The sequence below is a fragment of the Parus major genome, chromosome 6 (assembly GCF_001522545.3).
Source record: "Parus major isolate Abel chromosome 6, Parus_major1.1, whole genome shotgun sequence".
NCBI classification, from domain to species: domain Eukaryota; kingdom Metazoa; phylum Chordata; class Aves; order Passeriformes; family Paridae; genus Parus; species Parus major.
The window spans coordinates 20,914,785-20,936,237 of NC_031775.1; the positions used below are offsets into that span (position 1 = coordinate 20,914,785).

The window sequence follows — 21,453 nt, forward strand, 5'->3', positions numbered from 1 at the left end:
GCTCGGCGGGGCGGGAAGATGCGGAGCAAGGGCAGGAAGGAGAGCCTGTCCGACTCCCGCGACCTGGACGGCTCCTACGACCAGCTGACGGGTGAGTGCCGCCGCCGGGGAAGGTGCAGCAGCCACTCGGAACACGGCGCGGGGCGGTCCCGGGCACCCGCTTCCAGCCCCGCTGAGCCCCGCTCCCTGCCCGCTCCGCTTCGCCGCATGCCTTGCTCGGGGACAGGGGGAACGGCCGCGACCCCGGCGCTGGAGCAGGGGGACAGTCCCGACCCCCGTGGGGAGGGTGCTCCGGGGGCGATAGAGCTGGTCCCAGCGTGAAGAGGTTGTCCCGAGGCAAGGAAAAGGCCCCGGACGGGGGCGGGGGGGTGGAGTGCTTGGATCGCTTTTGGCCGCCCCTCGAGTTCACACTCCCTCACTGTTACCCTCGGGACACCAGGGTCTGGCGCTGAGCTCTCTCTGCCATGCCTTGGGACCCCGCTGCACCTGGGGTGGCACAGCAGCATCCCGGCAGCAGGTTCCCCAGGGAAGAGATGCTCACTCACTCCTCTCAGAAAACCCCAGCAGCACCACGGTGCCTGGTGTCTTCACTCATCACCCGGTGTCCCCTAGAAATCCCTTGAGACGTCCTGCCCCTGGATGGGATAGCTGTGGGACAGAGAGGACTAAGACGACCCATTTATGACCCTATTGTATTCCCCCTTCGTCCTCTGCCCCATCAGGGAATTGCCAAGCATCCCGCATTCCACAACATCTGTCCATCCGTCACACCTCATCTTCCACTCTCCGCTAGGGAAGCAGCTGGGCTGGAGCTGGCAACACCCCTGCTTCCCCACGTGCTCTCCGCAGATCAGGCCAAACCCTGTCCCCTTTCAGAGCCTCTGTCGCAGCAGCTGTGAAATGGGGCAGCAGTTCCCACCTGCCTCCTGGTACCCACGATGGAGCTGAACCTTTCCTTAGCCAGTGTGGTTCGGTGTCCTTGTGCCTCAGGCACTGTTGTGTGTGCACAGGCGGCTTCCCTGAGTTCCAGTGACGCTTTTCCTGCCAAAATCTGGGGTGGATTTCAGGATTTGCTCTAGAATTTCAAATAGGTGGTGGTAGCAGAGCAGGACCTCTGCTCTGCTTTCCTGAACAGCCCCACACACGGGAAACGCTGCTTACTGTCTGCCCAAACGTGCTGCAGGGAAGATATTTTTGAGCTGTGTAGGAACTTGGAACCCACACAGAACTTTTGGTTTCTCCGGTAACTTTAAAATGTCCATATGGATTTAAATCAAATCGAAGTTAAAAATAAATTCCAGTCTCTCCAAGACTGAGACCTTTTATGCCTGGGCTTACCTCTGAGCCAGCTGTGCAGCAAGAACCGGGATGGAGTGGAGCTGTGCCACCATGCAAGTCCCTGCCCACAGGGATGGAGCTTTGGGGAAGTCTTTAGGGAATAAGGCTGGAAATATCTGCCTCATTTCCCAGAGTGGGAAGCAGGCCCTGTAGGGCATGTCACTCATTTCCCATCACTGTCGAGTCAGTGACCTGCCAGGGCAGAGCCTGCAGTAGCACCACGGAGGAGAGGGAGCTGGTGCCAGTGGCGCTGATTTCCTCTGTGCTGGCTGAATGCAGTGAAGCTGACCCCCCTGTGGAGGGAAAGTTGTCTTTCTCCCAGAAAGTGTGGAAGTGATGCAGGCAGGAGAGGGGATGCAGCCTTAACTCTAGGGAGGGTTAACTAGCTTGACCCCATGCCTTCTAACCTGGTCTTGGCTCTCCTGATGTCCTGGAGATGTGATGAGGAGACGGGACCTCCACGGGGCTGTAGCAAAGCCTGGGTGAAGCTGGCAGTGCCTGTGTGGGCTTAGTCTTTATCTGCAGACAGGAGGGTGGCTGCTGGCACCTGCTGTTTGGTAGCTCAGCTCTGCTTGGGGTCAAGCACGAGCAGTTTGGGGTGCTCCTGCAGCTTTGGAGACCCCCATCAGGATGTGTCAGAGTTTAGAGGGCATCTGCCATGCAAAAGCTGTTAACCGAGAGATGATTTGGTGTCAGGTGAGGCAACAGCCCCACAGCAGCTCCAGTGATTGCTGGTGTGTACAAGGACAGCAGTCAGTCCTGGAATCCATCCCCGCCTGAAATCAGGGGTGAGAGCAATGTGATTCCCACCTATGCATGGCTAGAGAAGGGTTAGCAACACCCACATCCAGAAGGACAGGGGCTAAACAGGAAGCAGGACCCTTAGCCATGCTCAGAGTAGAAACACTCCGCAATGTCCACTCATTCTTAAATGTAAAAAGCTGTTGAAAATGAAGGTGCAGTGACAGTCGCCGCTCCCTGCGGTGTCTCCAGCGATGCCCAGCTGCCCTGGCTCTGTGGGCACGTGGATGTGTGTGTGAGAGGCCCGAGTGAATGAGAACTGCCTGTGTGTGAGCAGTGGGCAGAGCAGCAGCGCTCCCTGCTCCGGGGGAACACGGGCAGGCTGTGCTGGGGCGAGCAGGGATGGATCCTGCCTGTGCTGACCCTGCTGCGGCGGCATGGGCCAAGGGCAGGAAGCAGCCGTGCCTGCCTGGCTGCTGAGCCTGCGGCTGAGCACCCACCTGGGTGTTAAGGAGAGAAATGTTTAGGTTACACCACCAGGAAATTAAACTGGTCCATTTCTGGGATATTTAGATGACGCTAGCGAGAAATAAAAGCCATCCATAAATTACATTATTCCTCCAGCCTCTAATGGCATGAGCGATTAGTATGCAAGCAGAGTTCAGAGCCAGTGTCTCAGGACTGCTCTGGCCATGGCTCTCCATGCAGAAGAAATGGGAATCCAGAGCCACTTTGTCCCGAGAAATGCAGGTACTGCATCCCTGACCCTGGATGCTGGCAGTGTGAGAGGTGAGTGAGCTTAGAGGAGGGTTTCCCTCCTGCCTGATGCTCCACAGGGATGTGTGGGCATCAGGGCTGCCTTAGGTCCAGTTCTGGAGCGTGGGTGGTAGGGCTTGTCTTACCCCATTGGACAAACCCCTCCAAGCCATGCTGTATCTCGTGATACATGCGGGACAGCATGTGCCTGGACAGGGTCAATATATAGGCTGTCTGGGATGGGGAAAAACCCCTAACTGCCTTTAGGAAAAATGAGGGATTCATCTCCAGGGCTGTTGGGTCCTCAAAAAGGACCAGGAGCCTCACTTTTCACCCCTGCTTTTTTTCCCTCCAGTTGTTGTGATCTGGGGACTCAAGCAACCACTTTGCTCCACCCCAAAGGCAGCTGCAGCATTTGCAGGGCTGAGCAATTGCTATAGAGATCATCTGCAGAGCTTTGGGATCCTCCTGTCTCCAGAGGCACAGCTGATGGATGGGGACTTCCCAACTCCTAGCACTTTAGCAGCCCACCCCGTGAGATGAAAACCTTAGGCACCAGCGTAGCAGCAGCGCAGCATCTGGCTGAGCTCTCTCCCTGCCTCGAGGGACGGTGTTTCAGGGGTATTTCTCCCCACAGCAGTAAGAAAGGAGATGTGGGGCTAAGCTGTCCCCCACAGGCACATCAGAGGGAGAAGAGGCCAGTTGGGTCAGTGGGAGGACAATAGGAGCAGGGTTCCAGTCCCTGCCATGGGATAAAGCTGAGGAGCTGTGTCCTGGCAATGCCACAGGAGGATCCCAGGTGATGGGCAGATCTAAGGCTGTGCCAGGGGCTTGTTCTGCTCCCAGTAAACCCGGCAGCTTCATCGTGTCTGCTCACAGCCCGTGATCAGTCAGGTGGGGGGGAACATCTCCACCAGCTTGCTATAGCGTAGGACTTCCATCTGCATGGGGGATAATTTATTTCCCAGAGTGTGGAGGAGGTGTCAGTGCTAGCCTGTCCCAAATAATAGTGTGTGTAGGGGGAAGCACTGGGATCTGCAGCTGGAGGATGGAGTGACAGGGTCATTGGGTGGGAGCAAGGACATGAGAAGGCAGGGGCTGGCAGGAGCCCGGCTGCAAGTGTGCATGGCAGGTTGTGTGTTGTGCCTGTGTGCTGGATTGATCCCACAGAGGGGAACAGAGGTGGAGACTGTGCCCAAGACCAGCTCACCCATGTCCAGATTGAAGGTCCTTCTCTTCCCCAGTTGCTTCCTCGAGAACAGCCCTGGGTGCACAGCCCTGTCCTCATGGGTCTGGCAGGGCCAGCTACCTGCATCCCTCTGGTCACTGTCGGGCATGGGTTGTCCCCTCTTCCTAGCAGCAGCCCCCAGGAGGGGTGACATCCACCAGTGTCCTTCCCCTGGGTGGGTGTCTGGCCCATGGGAACTGTGTATTGCCCATCCCCCTGCTCCCCTGCTAACCTGCCTCCCCTTCTGCTGCTGCCCCACGCAACCTCCCTGTGCTTGCCACTTCTGCTCCTGCAGCCTGGCAGTGAGGCTGGGCTGGAAGCCACACTGACCCTTGAGACAGGTCCCCGAGCTCCCAGGAGGTTCTCTGTCAGGGTGGGGCACTGTAGGGAAGGGTCTCCCCCCTCATGTGTTAGGGTTAGAGGCTCCCATGGGTCATCTCTGTGCCAAAGCGCCTTGCCCTCGATGGCTGCTGCACCTTCCCGGGGTGATGGGACTGTTGCCTGACTGCCTCATCTCTGTCTGCTGTCTCCCTCCTTCTGGTGTCTGTACCCTCTTCCTCTCCCCTCTTTGCTGTCCTGGCTTGTCTGCAGTCCTCTGATGCTGCTGACTTCCCTCTCATGGGGTGTTGTGGCATTGCTGAGATCCTGAGGGTCCCTGATGGAAGAGAAGCTGCTCCTAGCCACACATGGGGCAAGGAGCATGTGAGTGATGCTGCTGGTAGCACTGCTCAGCACAGGCAGGCAGGATTTCACAGCTGGAAAGGCTGAAGCTGAGGTTTTGGCAGCTGCTGCTGCATCCCTGCAAGCAAAGGCAGGTTGGAGTCCATGGGGAATTGGTGGCACAGGATTAATTAGCAGGAAGTTCGTGGATTTGGTTGGGCTGGTTAAATGGCTGATCTCTACAGATGCTGATGCATAATTCATGGATTGTCACAACTTTGGCCAAGGGATACAGCTTTGGCTGCACAGGGCTGGCCATGCACAGGCTCTTTCACCATCTCTGTGTCTGGGCATAGAGTTTTTCCTCACTGTTGGCCATGTTACAACTGGAAAAGGTGTCTCAACTCAGTGGTGCTGTTCTCATATTGTGTGTTATGCTGAAACCAGTTGCCGTCAGAGCTTTGGGAGCCAGGACATGAGGAGGTTTGATCCCTGGAGCAAACTCTGGTTTCTTCCAGCTATATTGGGTCCATATGTCCCAGCTGGACCTGAGCCTCATGCATTAACAGCCCAGACATCAGCAGGTCACCCCAGCCTTAAAGGACGGGAGAGACCCCGTTCATAGAGCTGCCTCTGCCTCTCTCCTCATTAGTGATGTTTTCATTAGGGGAAGTGGTTTGGTTTTGTTTAAGCCAAATTGCTGTGCTTGGGAGATGATAAATCCATCTGCTGGCAAATCGCTCTCCTGCCGCCGGGATGGATCCCAGCCCTGCTCTCTAATCATGCTGCAGATAAATGAGCCTTTAGTGAAACCAATCTCCCTCGAGGCGGGGCTGAGCTAGGTGGTCTGATGCCATGGTGAGGGGTTCTGGCTTCACGTGGGGAATCACAGCCCTTCACTAACGCTGTAGAACTCTGAGGGTGGTTATTGCTGAGCAAGTGAACTGCTGGGGCTGTTGCAAGTGGGTTCCGTGGGAGCAAAGGGGCAGAGGAGTCCCTTTCCATGGGACAGTGTCTGTGGATGGGTGCAGTCTGGCACTGTCCATGCCAGAGTGCTCTGCTGGCAGCTGGGGCTGGGTGCTGGGTGTGTTCCATGGGGGTGAGTGGCAGGACACTGGGGATGAATGACCCCACTCCCAGTGATACACCCCTCGAGGGCTTTGCGGATGTCCTGTGGCAGCCGGGCTGTGCCGGGCTGTGCTGGGCGGGAGGCTCTTACTGCAGTCCTCCTCTCCCCGAGCTGCTGTGGCTCCGGCTGCTTCTGGCTTTTAAGTAAATTTGTCTTCCTCTTCAAATGAAAACGGGTGGTGCAGCCTCTGGGGAGCAGTGAGAGTAATTAGCTTGTTTGGAGACGGAGCCCTGCAGGAGGGGAGCTGGGGGCAGAAAACTGCTGCTTTCAACAGGAGCTGACAGAGATAGGGAATGTGGAGGGCTGCCACCTTCACTGCCTCTGAAGCTGGGCTTCCTCGAACATTTCCTCTGTGGTCCAGACAGGGCAAGTCACCTATGGGCATTCCTGGGCATGGGAGGTACTCACTGCCACTGCCACTGACATGTGCTTCTGTGTCCATGCCTTGCGTGTCTCTCTGGCCCCAAAGGCTCAGCTCCACCAGCTTCCAGATGACTCCAGCCCCATTTTGGCAGGAAGCACTCCACTTTTGAACCTGATGAGTTGGAGATCCCTTCTGTTTAGGGAGGGGACCTCTCCCAAGCCCAGGCTGGTGTTGGCATTGCTGCTGGTGACTCTGGGCAAGAAGGTCAATGTCCCATCTGTGCTGCTCCTGCTCACTCCACCTGGGGACATGGGGGGTCTTGAGACCCTGAGGTCTGCAGGACACACAAGCAGGAGCTCCACTCAGAGCATGCACAATCATCCAATTCCTGTGCCAGCTTCACGCGCAGTGAGTGTTTTGGGGGTTGTGCCGTGTGCAAGTGGGGGCACTGCACACCCCTGCGTGCAGACAAACCTAATCCACGTTCCACTTAGCCCTGGGCCGTACCTGGAATGGGCAGGTGGCTTTGTCCTGGATGGCAGGGGGATGTGGGGTGTGACTGCTCCCAGGCAGGTGGGTCAGGGACCATGCTGCAGCAGCAGCAGTGCCTGTAGGTAGGCAGGGAACACCCACAACCCCAAGGGGCTGGCAGTGGAGATGGACAGCTTCACCTGCAGTCCCTCTCCAGGGAGCAGATCAGGGACAATGATGGAGTGACTAACTCAGCAGGTGGGGTAGTGGCACAAATCTGCTGCCTTAGCTCTACCCTGCAGAAACTTGAGAACTGGATGGGATTATCTGTCCTGTTGTCCCCATGAGACACATCCCGTGGCAGTGACATTCCTGCTGGGAAGGGGCTCAACAGTCTGAAGCAGAGGCAGGCTTCTTGGCAAGATGCTACCATGAGAGACTGGCATGACCCTGTCACTGAGCCTCTGTGGGGCAGAAAGTGGGACCCTGGTCCTAGCTTCAGGCACGGACTCCAGCAGCAGAGTAAGGATGCACCAAATCCCTAACCTGTCCTCTTTCCATTACCAACCACACATTTGGACACCAAAAAGTGCTTTTTAGGGATGGAGTATCATCATCTCATCCAGCCAGGATGAGAGTCACAGGAAAGAGAGGTTTCCTTGACCCAGATGGGGAAGGTGTAGCTCTGTGGGACACAGAGGGGCACCAGAAAACTCCCACATCCATCAGGAGCCAGGGAAGAGCCATCCATCTCCTTTCACCAGTTACTGCTGCCCATGCAGCTGTGGTAGGGTGAAATGGGAACCGGCCTGCTCGCTAACGAGATTAGACAGGCGAGCCATTGCTCCTGGCCCCTTTGGTTAATCGCTTCTTCCTAGATTGAATTTTTTAAAATTGCATTGCTTACAGAAAGCCCCTGAACGGGTTTAAAGGCAATAATCCACCCGGCCCTCTGTCACTGCAAGGGCCCCCCTGGGGCTACTTGGCAGTGGGTTGTTGAAGTCCCTGGTGTGTCTCCACGTGTCTCTGGTGTCCCCAGGAGGTGGCTGGCAGCATAGGCCCTTGACAGCTCCTGATTTATTCCAGGAGGGAATACGTATTAATTTTTAATGGTGTGATTTAGTGAAGTCTCCAGAGGTGAGGGAGGAGGGACTGGGTCAGATGCCAGGCTCTGTACTGCTGCCCATGTGAGCAGCAGTAGTAGAGGTCCCTTCTGCCCCCCTACTACTGCCTCAAGGGCCACGGTGGGCAGCTGCCCATCCTGCTGGACTCCTAGGATGCAGGACTTGGGTGGTTCAGTGGTGGGGTGCAGCACACCCAGCCCTGGCTGCACTTGCTTAAGGTCTTGTCTGACCCTGGAGCAGGGAGGGACAGCTGCTGGTGCCAGGTTCTGGGGTTGCAGCACAGGTGGAAAAGATGTGTGGGGCTTGGGTAGCACAGTAACTGATGTTATGCTGTGGTTGTGACTGATCCCAGCATCTCTTGGAGACATCCCAGCCCTCTCTTGAGTGGTGGGATCTGCCCCTAAGTTCCTCTTTCTTTCCCCCTCACTCTGCTTCTAGCAGTTGATCTTCTGAGCCCATCCCCAGACCCCTGCTGCTCATGCTGACCCAAACAAATTTCCCCTGGAGTCCGCCCTCCCTGCTTGCTTCCCCTCCATCGTGCAAAGTGAGTCACTCCCAGGCACCAGGAATCATTCATGTCATTTCCCCCTTTGCCGCAAAGTCATTAATGCGAGTGGAATAATTTGTTGCATAACGGAGAGGATCAGCAGGAGCGCTGCTCTGGCAAGCAATTCCTGGCCCTGGCCACCACCGCCCTGGGAGAGGGCAGCTCGAGGGGATCCTGCTGCTCCTACGGCTGCACCATGCTGGCAGCAATGGCGTTGGATCCCTGAGGCATTTTTCCAAAAGCCATCAAATCTTCCCTGAATCCCAGCCTGGAGGGATGGACCTGTTTGTCGTGGCCTTGGTGTCTGCTCACCCTCACACAGATCCTCTGAAAGGGACGCGTTGCAGCTCCCCCACAATGACACAGGCAAGAAGTGTCCCCTGCATTGATCAGGGTGTGTATTGTGGCACCGCTTGTTCTGGCCACATCCCTGCCTCCTAGTCACTCCAGCTCCTCTGAGCTCCCCAAGCTGTGGGTGTCACAAGGGCTTCCCACCAGCAGCCAAATCCCTCCTGACTTCTTGTTCCAGAACTGGGGACCCCAAGGTGTCCCAGCAAGGGTGCAGTTGGCTCCGGAACTGCTCCCAGTGAGTTCCCAGCTGGCCATTTTTGGTGCAAACCCAAGCAGAGCTGGAAGTCTCTCATGGGGACCTTGCAGCCTCCCCAGTAGAGGGCTGGCCAGAGGTGGCACCTGCCACCCTACCAGCAAAGGGGTGTGGGTGCTGAGGGCCTGTGCTTGAGTGATGCTCACTGTGATTGTGATAGATCCGGTGCCTCCCCTGCATATGGTGTGGGAGGAGGCCAAGGAACAGTGCTCTAGGTGATAAGAGGCATTGTGGAGACTGCTCCCCCTCCCCAGGGTTAATTTCCTTCTATCCCACGCTTGGCCAGGCATTAATTTAAAGATGCTGTAATGGGAGAGGGAGAGTGTAAGAGGATTGGGCTGAGGGCAGGAGGATTTAAGGAAGGGAAGGGATGTGGCTGGGAGCTGCACAGGGTCTGACGGTGCAGGATGGGCAGGAAGTGCCGTGCACGCCTCAAGACTGAGCCACCCTGATGTGTCCCAGCACCCGTGGTACCCTCCAACAGGGAACGTGGGAGTGAAGCCTTCCCCCTGCTCAGGCAGAGCTGCTGGTGGCTGGGTGGGGACAGGGGTGTGAGTTTGCAGTGTGGCCGTGCCACATGTCCCACCTGTCTGTGCTTTGCACACCAGGCACAAATTCAAACCCTAGCCTGGAGTAACTCAGCAGATGGGCATCATGCCTGGTTAGGGGGAGAAGGGGGGAAGGAGCAGGCAGAGCTCTTTTGGGGTGCCATATCCCAGCTGGGACTTAGTGCCCTTGGCTCAGCTGGGCAGCAAGCCCCTCGGTGCAGGGGGCTGCCCTGAAGCAGAAAGGGGAAGAAGGAGATGGTGTTTAATATTTCAAAGTGACTCACTGAAAACCTGTTTTTCCTTAGGATTGGTCATTCCCCAGCATCCCCCAGGAGGGGCTGGGGTCAGGGGTACCCCAGTTCAGTGTAAGCTGGAGGGAGAGGCTCTTTTGGGACCACACCCATGGAGGAAAAGGAGCCTTTTCTCCTCCTCCATCCCGCACAGACTCCAGAGTCCCACCTCTTCCCTGGACCACAGTGCTGGGACAAGGATGTGGGTCCCAAGGGATTGTGGTGTCCCTCCAGCCCTGCACCATGCTGTGCCTCCTCCCCCAGCACTGTTTGTTTTCTCAGCCTGCCCTGCTGTAATTACAGCCCGCTGTCACTCTCTGGATAATACGTCTTCTCTTTTATCTCTGCTTAATTAAATAACCATGGGGAAGTGAGGGGCTGGTAAACCCTTGTTTGCTGGGATGAACAACCCAGTGGCACTGAGGAGGTCTCCAGGAGCTGGCAGAGGAGCTGGATGGAGATGGCTGTGCCTGGACAACACAGCTGAATGTGGGGTACCTGCGGCCCTTGGGAGGGATGAGGCGCTGACTTTGTTGTTCATGGGACAGGATCTCTTGCACAGGTGTTTCCAGGTCAACCCTGAGGAGGTGCCCTGGATGTGACCACTGACACCCCATCTGTACCTCTCCCCTCAGTTTGGAGCCTTGCCCGCTACCAGGCTGGGAAGAGCGTGTGGCTGCCAGGCCAGCCACCTCTGCCCACAATTAGTTGGTGCTAACAGCATCCCTGGCAGCTGCTGCTGGGTCAGTGATCTCTGGCAGAATATCTGCCAGGCCATCCCCCCATGAGACCAGACCACTCCCTGCTCAGCAGAGCATCCTCACTTGTGCAGTTGGTCCTCAATGCAGACGTGGCTCCCTCTGCTCAGGCTCCATCCCTGCTCTCTGACATCCCTCATGTCTCTCTGCATTTGCACCTTTCTCTGGAGGCTGGTCACATTTGGGTGCTGTCAGTGGTGCACTCCCAGGTGCTGCCCCTTTGTCTTTCTTCTCTGGGTGCTCCTTTCTCCCCATCACAGCCACCCCACAAGCTGTTGTAGCAGTGGAAATGGAGTCTGTTATGACATCCTCAGGAGCAGGATATGGCCCTGTTTAAAAGCACTGGGCTGGGGTGATAGGAGTACTCCCCTGGGCGCTGCTCACTCTGCTATGATGGACCAGGATGAGATGTACATGTCTGACTGGGCTGGACAGGGAAGTGAATGCCCCTCACTGTGAACAGCTCTGGCTCTTGGGGTCCTGGCTTGGAAACAATCAGTCTGGAGATGGAGCAGTTTTAGAGGCACTCTTGGTCTTCGTGGCAGGATGCTGTGGGGAGATGAGTTCTGTGACAATGTAGGGGTTGTGTACAGATGTGGAAGCATGGGATGACCTGCAGACCCAGGGTAGCTCTCCTCTGGTGTGCTGCCCATCCTCACAGCCTGTCCTCCTGCCTGCCCTGGATTTGCAGCTCCAGACTCGATTTGCACAGATCAAAGCCCGGGGCCATCTCTCATCTTGGCTTACCTGGGTCCCGCCTGCCCCCAGCCCGGAATGCGGGGGAGGTTTGGAGGTAATCCTTGCAGACAGGATGCTGCTGGCTAATTATAGCAGAACCTCTCACTTCGTGGGAACCACGGCAAATTGTCCCTCGAGCCCTGGCAGCAATGGTACAAATCTTCCGCTAATTAGACTTGAAAGTCCTCCCGTGAGCTCAGACACAGGATGGATATTTGATTATTAACATATTTATTTCTGAATCTCTCAGCAGGTCTTGCACTGGGAGGCTGTACTCCCCCTCCATAATTGCCAGGCGCATTTATTCCTATCAAGAGTGCCTGGGGGCTCCAGGGAGGGGGTGCTCCTCAGGTCTGTGTGCTAATTTTTGGGATTGTCTCATTAAGGTGTGTAGAAGAAAACTTGCTGATGCTGAGAAGGTCTTAGGCAGGAGCTGTGTGCCTCCCACCAGCCCCTCTCCCAGATGTGATGCTCCTGACCCTTCTGCCCAATTGGGAACCCAGGGATATCTTCCCATGTGTTCCCAAGCACAGTGGGTCCAGGCACCAGGCAGGCAGAGGAGGGATGAGGATGACCCAGAGGTGCAGAGCTGGTGACAGGCACCACAGCCCAACACAAAGCTGCCGGCCATGGCACTTCCAGGGAGAGCATCCCTCCTTCCAGTGGAGGCAGACAAACTGCAATGGAAACACTGTCTCTGAAACAACTGAAAATAGCTTTCCTGTCCCCAAAATGTCAGTTTTAAAAGGCAGTCTCTAGGGCCCCCCTGGGCTGGCAGTCGGCTGAGCAGGTGCCCTGGAGATGCTGAATGGGCAGCCCTGCTGCCCCATGGGGCAGAGAGCACAGCAGGGTGGAAGGCTGAGCCATCACTCAGGGTACAAGTGGAGAGAGGGTCAATACTGGCATGGGGGGCTGTTAGCCCCGCCATGGGGATGCGCAGTGCCTTGGCTTGAAGCTGGATTAAGGGTGCAGGTGGGCTGTGGGCTTTTGGAAAGGAAGCACTAAGCTTGTGTGTCTGCTCTACTCTGAGCCCCCCACATCCACCCAGCCACCTACCCAGGGGCTTCAGGCCAGTGCTGGGGAGTTGCTGGTGTGGGGACTCCATGGGCTTGGTGAGGAGCCATGGGTCAGGAGCACAGCCCCATCTCCAGCACACTTTGCTCTCCCTCCCTGCCTTGTTGCTGCATCTCCCTGAGCCGAGGCCACGCGCCTCGTTACAGCTCTGGAGTTATTAATAGCAGCAAACACTCTCGGTGCCCTCAAGCCAAGTCCATTTTGGGGGAGATTCCTGCCATTTGAAGCATGTTTCCCCTCCAGGCATCTTATCTCCCTCTCGCAGCTGTGCAGGCAGTGCGTGCAGGAGCCCCTGGATGAGCGGTGGTGCTGATAGTCTGTGTCACTCAGCGTGGCAGCATCCGCCTGGGTGACAGAGGGTGTCCCAATCTCTGACCCACAGGCAGCCCTGAGCTGTCTGAACACGTGGGAGCCGAGGTTGTGTCCCAGCCTGTTCCTACTGTGCTTCCTCCTGTCACCCTGCTGAGATAGATCTGTTGGTGGCCAAGCCAGCGCTGATTGCAAGGAAATGAGCCTAGTGCCACCTCCCATTTACTGGAGCCAAACCTACGTGTGATTGCGTGGAGCTCATTAATTTGTCACCATCACTGTGGCTTGGTGTGGGGTGGTGAGGGTGGCAAGGCTGGAGATGCTGAGGACCATGTCCTCTCCTGGAGCAGGCTGGGGAGCAGGGCTGATGTCGCTTGTGACCAGGCTGAGATTTGTCCCAGCTTCTCAATTCAGGAGACCCTGGTGATGATTGGAGTGGGTGCTGGAACAGGTCTGGGGATGGAAATCCCTGCTGATTTTCATGGGGTGCCATGGGCATGGAGCAAGGTGGGAGGGCATCTAAGGGGCAAAAATATGCTGGTTTGGGATAAGGAGATGCTGTGTCTGTGTTGTGCCCCAGTGTGAGCTGTATTCCCCCACACAGCAAAGTGCACACGTGTGAGGGCCATGGTCTTTGGAGATCCCAGGGGCTGTGCTGCCTCACTGCCTGATATATCCTGGGTGCCCCCAACATTGTTGTGCTTTTCAGACACAACAAGCTCTGAAATGCCCTAGATGGTCCGGGCAGGTTATGCTTCTACTTGCTTACAGCTGCTGTCTCGATGTGTCAGCCCTATAACCAGAGCTGGGTTCAGCTCCTGGCTCTTCTCCTTTCCCCCTGCTTCGGTTTCCCTGCAGTTGTTGGGGCAGTTCTCTGCCCTCCGATTGCAGGACAAGGAGATGCTCGGGGTGCACCCCAGGAGCCGGGACGGGGGCTGATGAAGCCGTGTCCCCAGCTTTGTCCTCTCCTACCCACCGCTTCTATCCTGTTCACGGGGTCAATGAATTATTCATGCCCTGCCAGGCGGGGGTGTGTCTGTGGCCGCCTGTGTGATGCCAAGGGGGACGACATGCCGCCGAGCACAGAGAGCTTTTCTGTGTAAATACCTAAAATATTTAGCAGAACTGACAAAAAAAAAAAAAAAAAAATCAGCTTGGGAGCATTCAGTGTCTCAGTGTAGTCTGGAGGTGTGGGGTGCATCACGGAGGTTCAGGGATGATGGACACACCAGGGTAGACCCTGTGGGGCTCTGACTTTCATCTTGGCTGGACATGCACCACCTGAGCTGGTGGTGGAGTTTGTGTCTGTTTGTCTGTCCAACCACCCATCCGTTGGGTCTTTCTGCTTGTCTCTGCCATCAGAGCGTGGGGGTGCCCCATCCTTTCCCTGCTTTGCAGGAGTGCTCTGGCATGTGCTCGTCCCTAGCGTGGTGCCACAGAGCCAGGCTGCTGCCCCATCACCTGCTGCCTGCCAGCTGCTGGCAGGTGGGTGCTGCAGGACCAGCACGCAGCGTTGGGCTGGGTTCTTTCCCTGGCAGCGCCTTCCTGAGCAGACAGATCGCATCACATGCATTTTTTAGCAAGATCCACCAGCTGAGAAGGAGCTGAGCTGTCGTCGCAGGTTTGTGATCAAAGCCAGACATGCCCTGGCAGCCCCGGGGAGAGTGGCCCTGCGTGCCATTCCTCTCCAACACAATTTAGTGGGCACAGCAGGTTGGGTTCCAGCAGTGTCACAGGTTGCAGGTGTGTTTCCCCTGCGTTCCTGAGTGTACCAGCATGACCAGCGCCCTCCTGCCTGCTGCGGTTCCGTGATTCCTGACCCCAACAGCTAAGGATGGGTGCAGTTATGATGCGGAACTGTTGATGGTCTTATGCTTCATGCACAGTCCTACATCCCAAAAATGGCACCTTCTGCTGGGAGTCAGAGTGACGTGAGTTTGCTGGCAACAAAGATTGGGGTAGGAAAGGGTTTGTGCTTGTCCTGGGATGTGTTTTATGCCAGGTTCACAAGGGAGCAAGCAGATGTAAAGGATGCAGGGAGCTGTAGCCAGCTCTGGATGGGAAAGCACATGGAGCCAGCTGGCTGTGAAAATGCAGGGCTGCCCTGCGAGGCAGCCTGGGCTGCTGGCAGCTTTTCCTTGGCCTTTGCAAGCCCGTCCTTTCATGGATGCTCTCTGAGCCTTGGCAAGGTAGGAGCTGTGCGCTGGCCCACGATTTGTACGTGCCAGGGCCGAGCCGCGGGGTGTGTGGCCAAAGGCAGGAGGGGCTCAAGGTTAGAGCACACAGCTCCGCCCAGGTCCTGTGCCCTGCTCCGAGCCTTCCTCCACCTTCCTCCTGGACTTGCTCCTGCCCCCCTCGCCTCCCCGGTGGTGGCTGCCTGCGGTGGGTGCCTGCGGTGTGCCCGCACAGCACGGCTGTGTTGCGTGTTTCCCTCTGCAAGCGCAGCAGAGCCCTCGGGCTGCAGTTCGCTGTGACAGCACATCCCATGTCAGACCCGCTGCAAATCCTGACTGCTAATAGCTATGCAAATTACCTCATTAGCTGCCTTATTTATTTTCTCTGGCATCACGTTTTCAGCACTTCCCCCAGACCCGGAGGCTGCGGTTTTCCCGGGCTGGGAGGAGGCAGGAGCAGAGCAGCAGCACGCAGGACTGGCTGGGCTGAGCCTTCCTCTCTCTGCTGCTGGCAGAGGTGTTGGGATCCCACAGAGCCACTCATCCAGATGTGGTGTATCTGGAACCAGAAGCTCATGGCTCCTGAAGTGATCCCTGCTGCTAGGACGTCTGCCTTCTTCTCCCTCATCGTGTCCTGGCTCCAGGCTGAGTCTTGCTGAGCTCTGCCTCCAGCCAGGACCTGCTCTGTCCCTGCCAAGCAGCTGTGAGTCTGGCATTGCTGGGATGTGTATGTCCTCCATCCCCCCAAAAAAGGTGGGTTTAAATTATTTAGAGAGAGAACAGAGCATTTGCTCAGCTGCTGTGGGTCTGAGTGGTGGGCTGAGGCTTGGCACAGGGTCGCAGGATGTCCTGCATCCTTCCTACTCTGATTATCCTTCTTTGGTAATGGAAATTTTCCTCCTTCCCGCCCTGATTGCCCTTCCTCATTACTGGAAATGTGCCTCCCATCCTGACAGCCCTTCCTCCCTGAGAGGAATGTTGGCATCTGCTTTCTGCCAGCCACAGGATGACTCCAGAGAGTCCACAGATGCCCTGGCCAAGGTGGCCCTGAGGGGTGTAGCCCAGGTTGAAATACTTGGAAGCCCAGGCACCATCCAGGGCTGGCACAGGCAGGAACAGTCTCTGACCACCATCCCAGCACGGTGCCCTTTGGCGATGTGCATGTTGCAGGGTATCCCTACCCACGCTGGATGTGCCTGCAAGGACTTCTTTCCTGGCTATATTTTCTAGGGGTGTTTATGTGCCCACGACATTCATGACAGTGAATCAGGCTTGGCATGGACACCAGGGAACCCACATACGGGTGTGATGATGGTATAAAGACCTTGATTCAGCCACTCTATGGGCTTGTCAGTGCCACGCTGAGCTGCCTGCAAGCATTATGTCTTCTCCCCCCATCCCCTTCTGTTTATCTTTTATTTCCTTGCCTTCTCCTGGCGGCTGTGCTAATGAATATTTCATGGCCAGGAACCAGCGTGAATTCCCCCGGCAGCTCCCTGCACTTCCTCGGCAGGTACCAGCCTAGTAGTCGGTGGCTTAGGAAGGACGTATCTGCCAGGAAGCCATCTCGGGAGGGTAGGAAAGGAAGCAATGGCTCTGGTATGGGCAGATGTGTCGTGTCCCCCTCCTCGCTGGTGTTGTCACTGTCTCTTCAGCCTCCAAGGGACCGCCAGCGGACCGTGGTGGCCGCATGGCCTTTACGGTTCCCGTGCATCCTCTCACACGCGTGCAGGGCCACGCTCCGACACAACAACACGTGTCCTCTCCTGTCCCCCGTGTGCCATCAGCTGCCACAGCCGTCTGAACCAGCCGTGTCCCCGGCTCACCTCCTGCCGCTCTGCTGCGCTGTGCCGGGGCTCCTCTCAGCGTCAGGCAGCGGCACCGCGGCCGAGCCGGGCGTGGGGCGTGGGGCACGGGGTGTGGGGCGTGGGCAGCCGTGTCCCCACCCCTGGCATCACAGGTGCGTCGCACGGCAGGTACTGCCTGTCCCGGCTCCTGCGCTTCCAAGCTGCAGGCGTCCCAGCACAGTCAGCAGGCAGGCATGGGGCTGGGGCAGGGAGGTGCAGGGCAGTGTTGGTCTCCAATCTCCCTGAATTTGCCCTTTATCCCCTAAGCTAGGTTGGTCCCCGGTGCAGGCTCGGCTTTAGGAGGTGCAGGCAGATTCTCTCTTTGCCAGGGTCGAGGCACATAGCAGGGAGCAGTGCTGGAGCCATAGTCTTCCTCCTTCCCATTGCAGCAGCTCCAGCAGCAGCATGTCTCCTTTGCAGGCCCAGCAGATGCTCTGGGGACACAGGCTGACTCTAAGTATGTTTTTGGGAGATGATGTCCTTTGCCCCACAGTGAGGCACTGTGGGGAATGGAGCTCACCTGGGGCTGCAGATGGGGAGCCACTGGCCTCCTTAAGCAGGGAGCAGGTCCGGGAGAACCACAGGCTGGGCTGTGGGGCAGGAGGCTGGCAGGTTGCACCCTGCAGTGGCACCCATGGGTGGACGTTACCCGGGTGGGGTCTTTAGTAAGAAAAGTTGAGTAAGAGTAGGGTCAACAGCCCTGTCTTGTTGCTTTTGATTAGTGCTGGGTTTCTGCTCAGCTTTCCAGTGAGGAGCAAGGGTCAGTGTCCATCCAGGGTGGCCAACATCTGCTGATGTGGAAGGGACAGGAGATCCCCTGTCCTGCATGACTATCACGACCAAGGTGAACAGGATGGCATTTGCACGTCTCACCTGCCTGGCCGCATGCTGGGAAGGAGTAACTTTCCCTGTCAGATGGAAATTGGCCGCAAGGAGCTGGATGCTAGGTTTGGGATGGATCTGCAAACTTTTGTTTCCTGTCACGTACTGTGGGCTCTGGCACCCTCCTGTGGCTGTTCTGTCGCCTGTCCTGTATCCCTCGGGCCTTTGGGATGCTGCAGCTGCCTTGGTCTGATTTGTGCTGGCTGTTCCCCGTAGCACTGGGAACGTTGTGCCTTTGCAGGATCTGGCCTTGTATGACACAGCTCACGGGACCTGATCACTGCAAGAGACTGTCCCAATGTGTTTGTGCTGCGGGGTTGAGCCAGGAGCAGAGCTCCTGGATACTGTAGACAAGGATGAGGGTCCTAAACCCCAGACCTGTACCTGGAAGGTGGCGGGAGTGGACTGGGCACTGCTGGCTACCCAAATCTCTGAACTTTCAGCTGGGGGCAAGTGGTTCACAGGGGTAGATTCAGTGAAGGTGTTGCATTCACAGATTGTCTCTACATCTGTGACTCTGCTGAGCTGTCCAATATGGCCTCAGCTGGCCTGGACTGGCCCCTTCCTCTTGTGAGGTTGATGCCCCTTGCAGCCCTTCCCTGGCCTGGGGCTTTGTGGATGTATTATTAAAGCGTTGCAAGTCCCTGCTGTGCTGTGTGCTGTGCCTTGTTTAGGATCTCTCCAAACCTGGCTCAGCTATGCACTGGCCAGCACAGCAGCACTGACTGCTGCAGGTGCCCCTCACCCTGGGACACTGTCATGGTGTGGTGTGGAGACACTCCCTTGGGCAGCTGCCCCCTTTGGCAGGGCCATAGCCTGTATAAGGGTGGGCAGGCGGGAGTGGGGGGTTTGGTTTGGAGGGAGTGGCCCTTCTTTTGGGGAGCAGGAAGTGAGGTTTCCCTATGCCAACCCCAGTATAGGGTTGGTGGGAAGTGTTTGAGGTATTGGTAGGGACTGGACAGTCTGGCTGTTCCTGGCTGTATCATGGCTCCACCCTCTTTTCCATCCCTGAGGGAACAGAAGCTGTAATTTCCATCAGGTCCCTTTTTGTTCGCTTCCTTCCCTATTAATAAGAGATGAAATTTATGAGATTGTAGAGATTATGAGAGGATGGATTCAGAACTGATAGAATTCTGCTGCTGTAGGGTGTGAATGCTCTTCAGAGATGGAATACAGCTGGGAAAATGGTACTAGGGGAAGGGATGTTGTCTTGAGTCTGCACAGACCATCTCAGGCTGGCTCTGGGAGCAGGGAAATCCCGCTGTCACCACATTCCAGTCTGCCTTCTGGCTCTGACATACTGTGCAAGTTAGCAATTCGCTGCCAGGCTGAGCTTTGGAGCGAGCAGCTCTTAGCCTGGGTGGTCTCAGAGTCTGACTCCTCTTCCTCCTTATCCTTGTGTCCATCCTTGTCTCCTCCCCTGTGTGGAGCCAGCAGAAGTGGATGCCTGGAGATGCAGGACACTTGCAGTGATGAAGGACTGATGCCCAGGGATGCATCCCCACTTGATTGTGGGAGTGGATGGCTGACGCCCAAGGATGCAGGATGCTCTCGGTGCCGGCTTCCCTCCGGAAGGAGCATCCTTGCCTGCTCTTGGAGAGAGGCGGCCCTGGGATGCAGCGGTGCCTCATTGGTCAGCGGGACCTGTGGAGTCTGCGGGTTGCCATACCAACCTGCCTCTGGTTCCCGGCCAGCCGGGGCGTGAAGTGCCGGGTCGAGCTGGTGCCAAGGGGCGGATCAGGAGCCAGGGGCAACCCGGGGCTCTGCCAGCCAGGGAGGCGTCCATCCGCCTCTGCCGGAGGGCTGGCTGGCACCACTGGGCTCCCCGGCGCCCCGCACCACCCTGACGTCGCTCCCCGCCGCTCCCCGCAACTTTGCACGGAGGGGACCGGCGGGCGGGCACGGCCCGGGGGGGCGAGCCCGGACATCCCGCTCCCTCTCAGCGGTCGCCTTTCGTGAGCCCGAGCCCCCGGAGGCACACCGCCGCCGAACCCTCTGTCCCACTGCCCATCTGCACCGGAGCATCCCCGCGCAAAAGTTGCCGCTGCCCGCCGCCGGGGAGCGGGGCCGGCGGCTGCCGCGCTGCCGGGCGCTGCCGCTGCCCGCTCCGCCGGGCGCGCCCCACGCCGATGCCCGCGGGCTCACTCCGGGCACTGAGGTTCAGTCCTCCCCCGGGCATCGCCCGCTGCTCGGAGGAGCTGGGGGGCTGTTTGGCGGCCGGGAGGGGGTGCGGCTGGGTCTCTCCCCAGCGCTGGGAGCTGGAGCCATGAGCCACTGCCAGCAGCGCTGCAAGAGGCAGCTGGGCCGGGTGATCCGCTTCTTCTACCAGTTTGTCACCGGCACTCTCTCCCAAGGTAGGTGCCGCCCTGGGGGACACGGGATCTCTGTTCTGTGATTAGGGGTGTCTGTCTGGTGAGCTCTGTGGGGTTTTTGGGGAGGGGAGAAATGCTGTTTAGGTGCTGAGTGCTTCAGCCTCTGGAGGGGTTGCACTGAGCTCCGTGTGGAGCGAAGCTGAAGATGGTTCCAGGAGGCAACAAAAAGCCCCTGAAGGGCCCATGTAGACCTGGGTTGAGGTGACTGTTTTGTTTGGGGAGGGGCCTGATGCAAAGTGGAGCATGAAAAACTGCTGTACAAATAAATTGCAGCTGGTCTGCCGTTTCCTGACATGTCAAGGAATCTGACTCCTCTGGAGCTGGAGCCATGCCCTCCATCTAGCTGGACAGAGAAGCCCTGGGTGTGCCCCATGAGCCAGGGCAGGGACACGCCCTGGTGCCTGCATCTACCGGTACTTCTGTCCTGGGATGCTTGGTCCTTGGGACAGAGCTGCATGCTGTGTGCTCCTGGTTTGCTGTCACTGCCATGGCAGGACCCTCACCCCTGTGCCAGCCCCTGCACTGCCCTGACAGCTGTCCAGAGCCCCTCTTCTGGGTGTGAACCCAGAACCACCTCCTAAACCCAGTGGGCACATCTTGTGGAGGTCATCATGTGCCTCTGTGTGCTAGGACTCTGGGTCCCCTACTCCTGCCTCTGTGTCCCTGTGCAGGGACAAAGGTGTCATCCCCATGGCCTTGCCCTGCTGAGGACCACTGGGCTGCCCCTCTGAGCCCCAGCAGTGCTAGGAAGGGATGCACTGTACCATGAGTGCAGGAAAAGCCTTGTTAGGCCAATGTGGCAGCATCACACCTCAGAGCAGGGCTGGGACTTGCAATTCTTTTGCCAGGACTCAGCCTGCCTGGAAAACCCCTCCCAGGTTTTGTCCCCTCCTTGCCTGGGAAAACCCCTGGGTTTCACAGCCTGTGCCTGTCCTTGGGTCCAGAGAAATGCGGGGATAGCACGGACATGCACTTGGCACAGCCCTGGAGGCCGGGATGTGGGAGCAATATTTGACCTGTGAGCCATGCCCATCTGGCATGCTCCCTTCCTGCCCACAGGGACCCAAGCCCTGGGATGGAGTCAAAGCAGGGGACAGTCCCCCAAGCCCAGCAGCATGGCAGGCTCTGGAGGCTGGGTGTGCCGCAGGCAGTGCCAGGTCCATCCCTGATAGTTGGCTCCGTTGGGCATCAGCCAACTTGCCCGGAGTGGAGGGGGCAGAGGGTGAGTCAGCTGAGTCCAGCCCAGGGCACGAGGGGCAGAGCTGCAGGTAATGGAGCAAAGAGGGAATGGGACCTCAGGATGCTCCCAAACCCCACCACCTGCAAGGATATCCTGCAGATCCTTCTCCCAATGCCCTGGGTTTGCAGCTGGGCTCTATGGAATGTAGCAGATGTCCCCTGGGACTGCGTCTCTGGAGTCACCACGTGCTGTGCTGAGCAGGACCAAGGGCTTTCCCTACAGCCCTGCTGGGTGTGCACGGGATTGGGATGGGCACAGA

At 57.5% G+C, this 21,453-nt stretch overlaps 1 protein-coding gene across 3 annotated transcripts in view; it reads left to right on the top strand.

Annotated features, from left to right (window-relative positions):
• The first annotated feature begins 6 nt into the window (after nucleotides 1-6).
• Nucleotides 7-21,453, top strand: part of KCNIP2 (potassium voltage-gated channel interacting protein 2) — a 42,026-nt gene continuing 20,579 nt past the window's right edge. For all 3 annotated transcript variants that reach the window (XM_019007309.1, XM_015633699.1, XM_015633700.1), the window contains exon 1: nucleotides 7-91. In XM_019007309.1, the coding sequence (XP_018862854.1) occupies nucleotides 19-91 (73 nt within the window). In that variant the 5' untranslated portion in view covers nucleotides 7-18. The remainder of the gene's footprint in view (nucleotides 92-21,453) is intronic.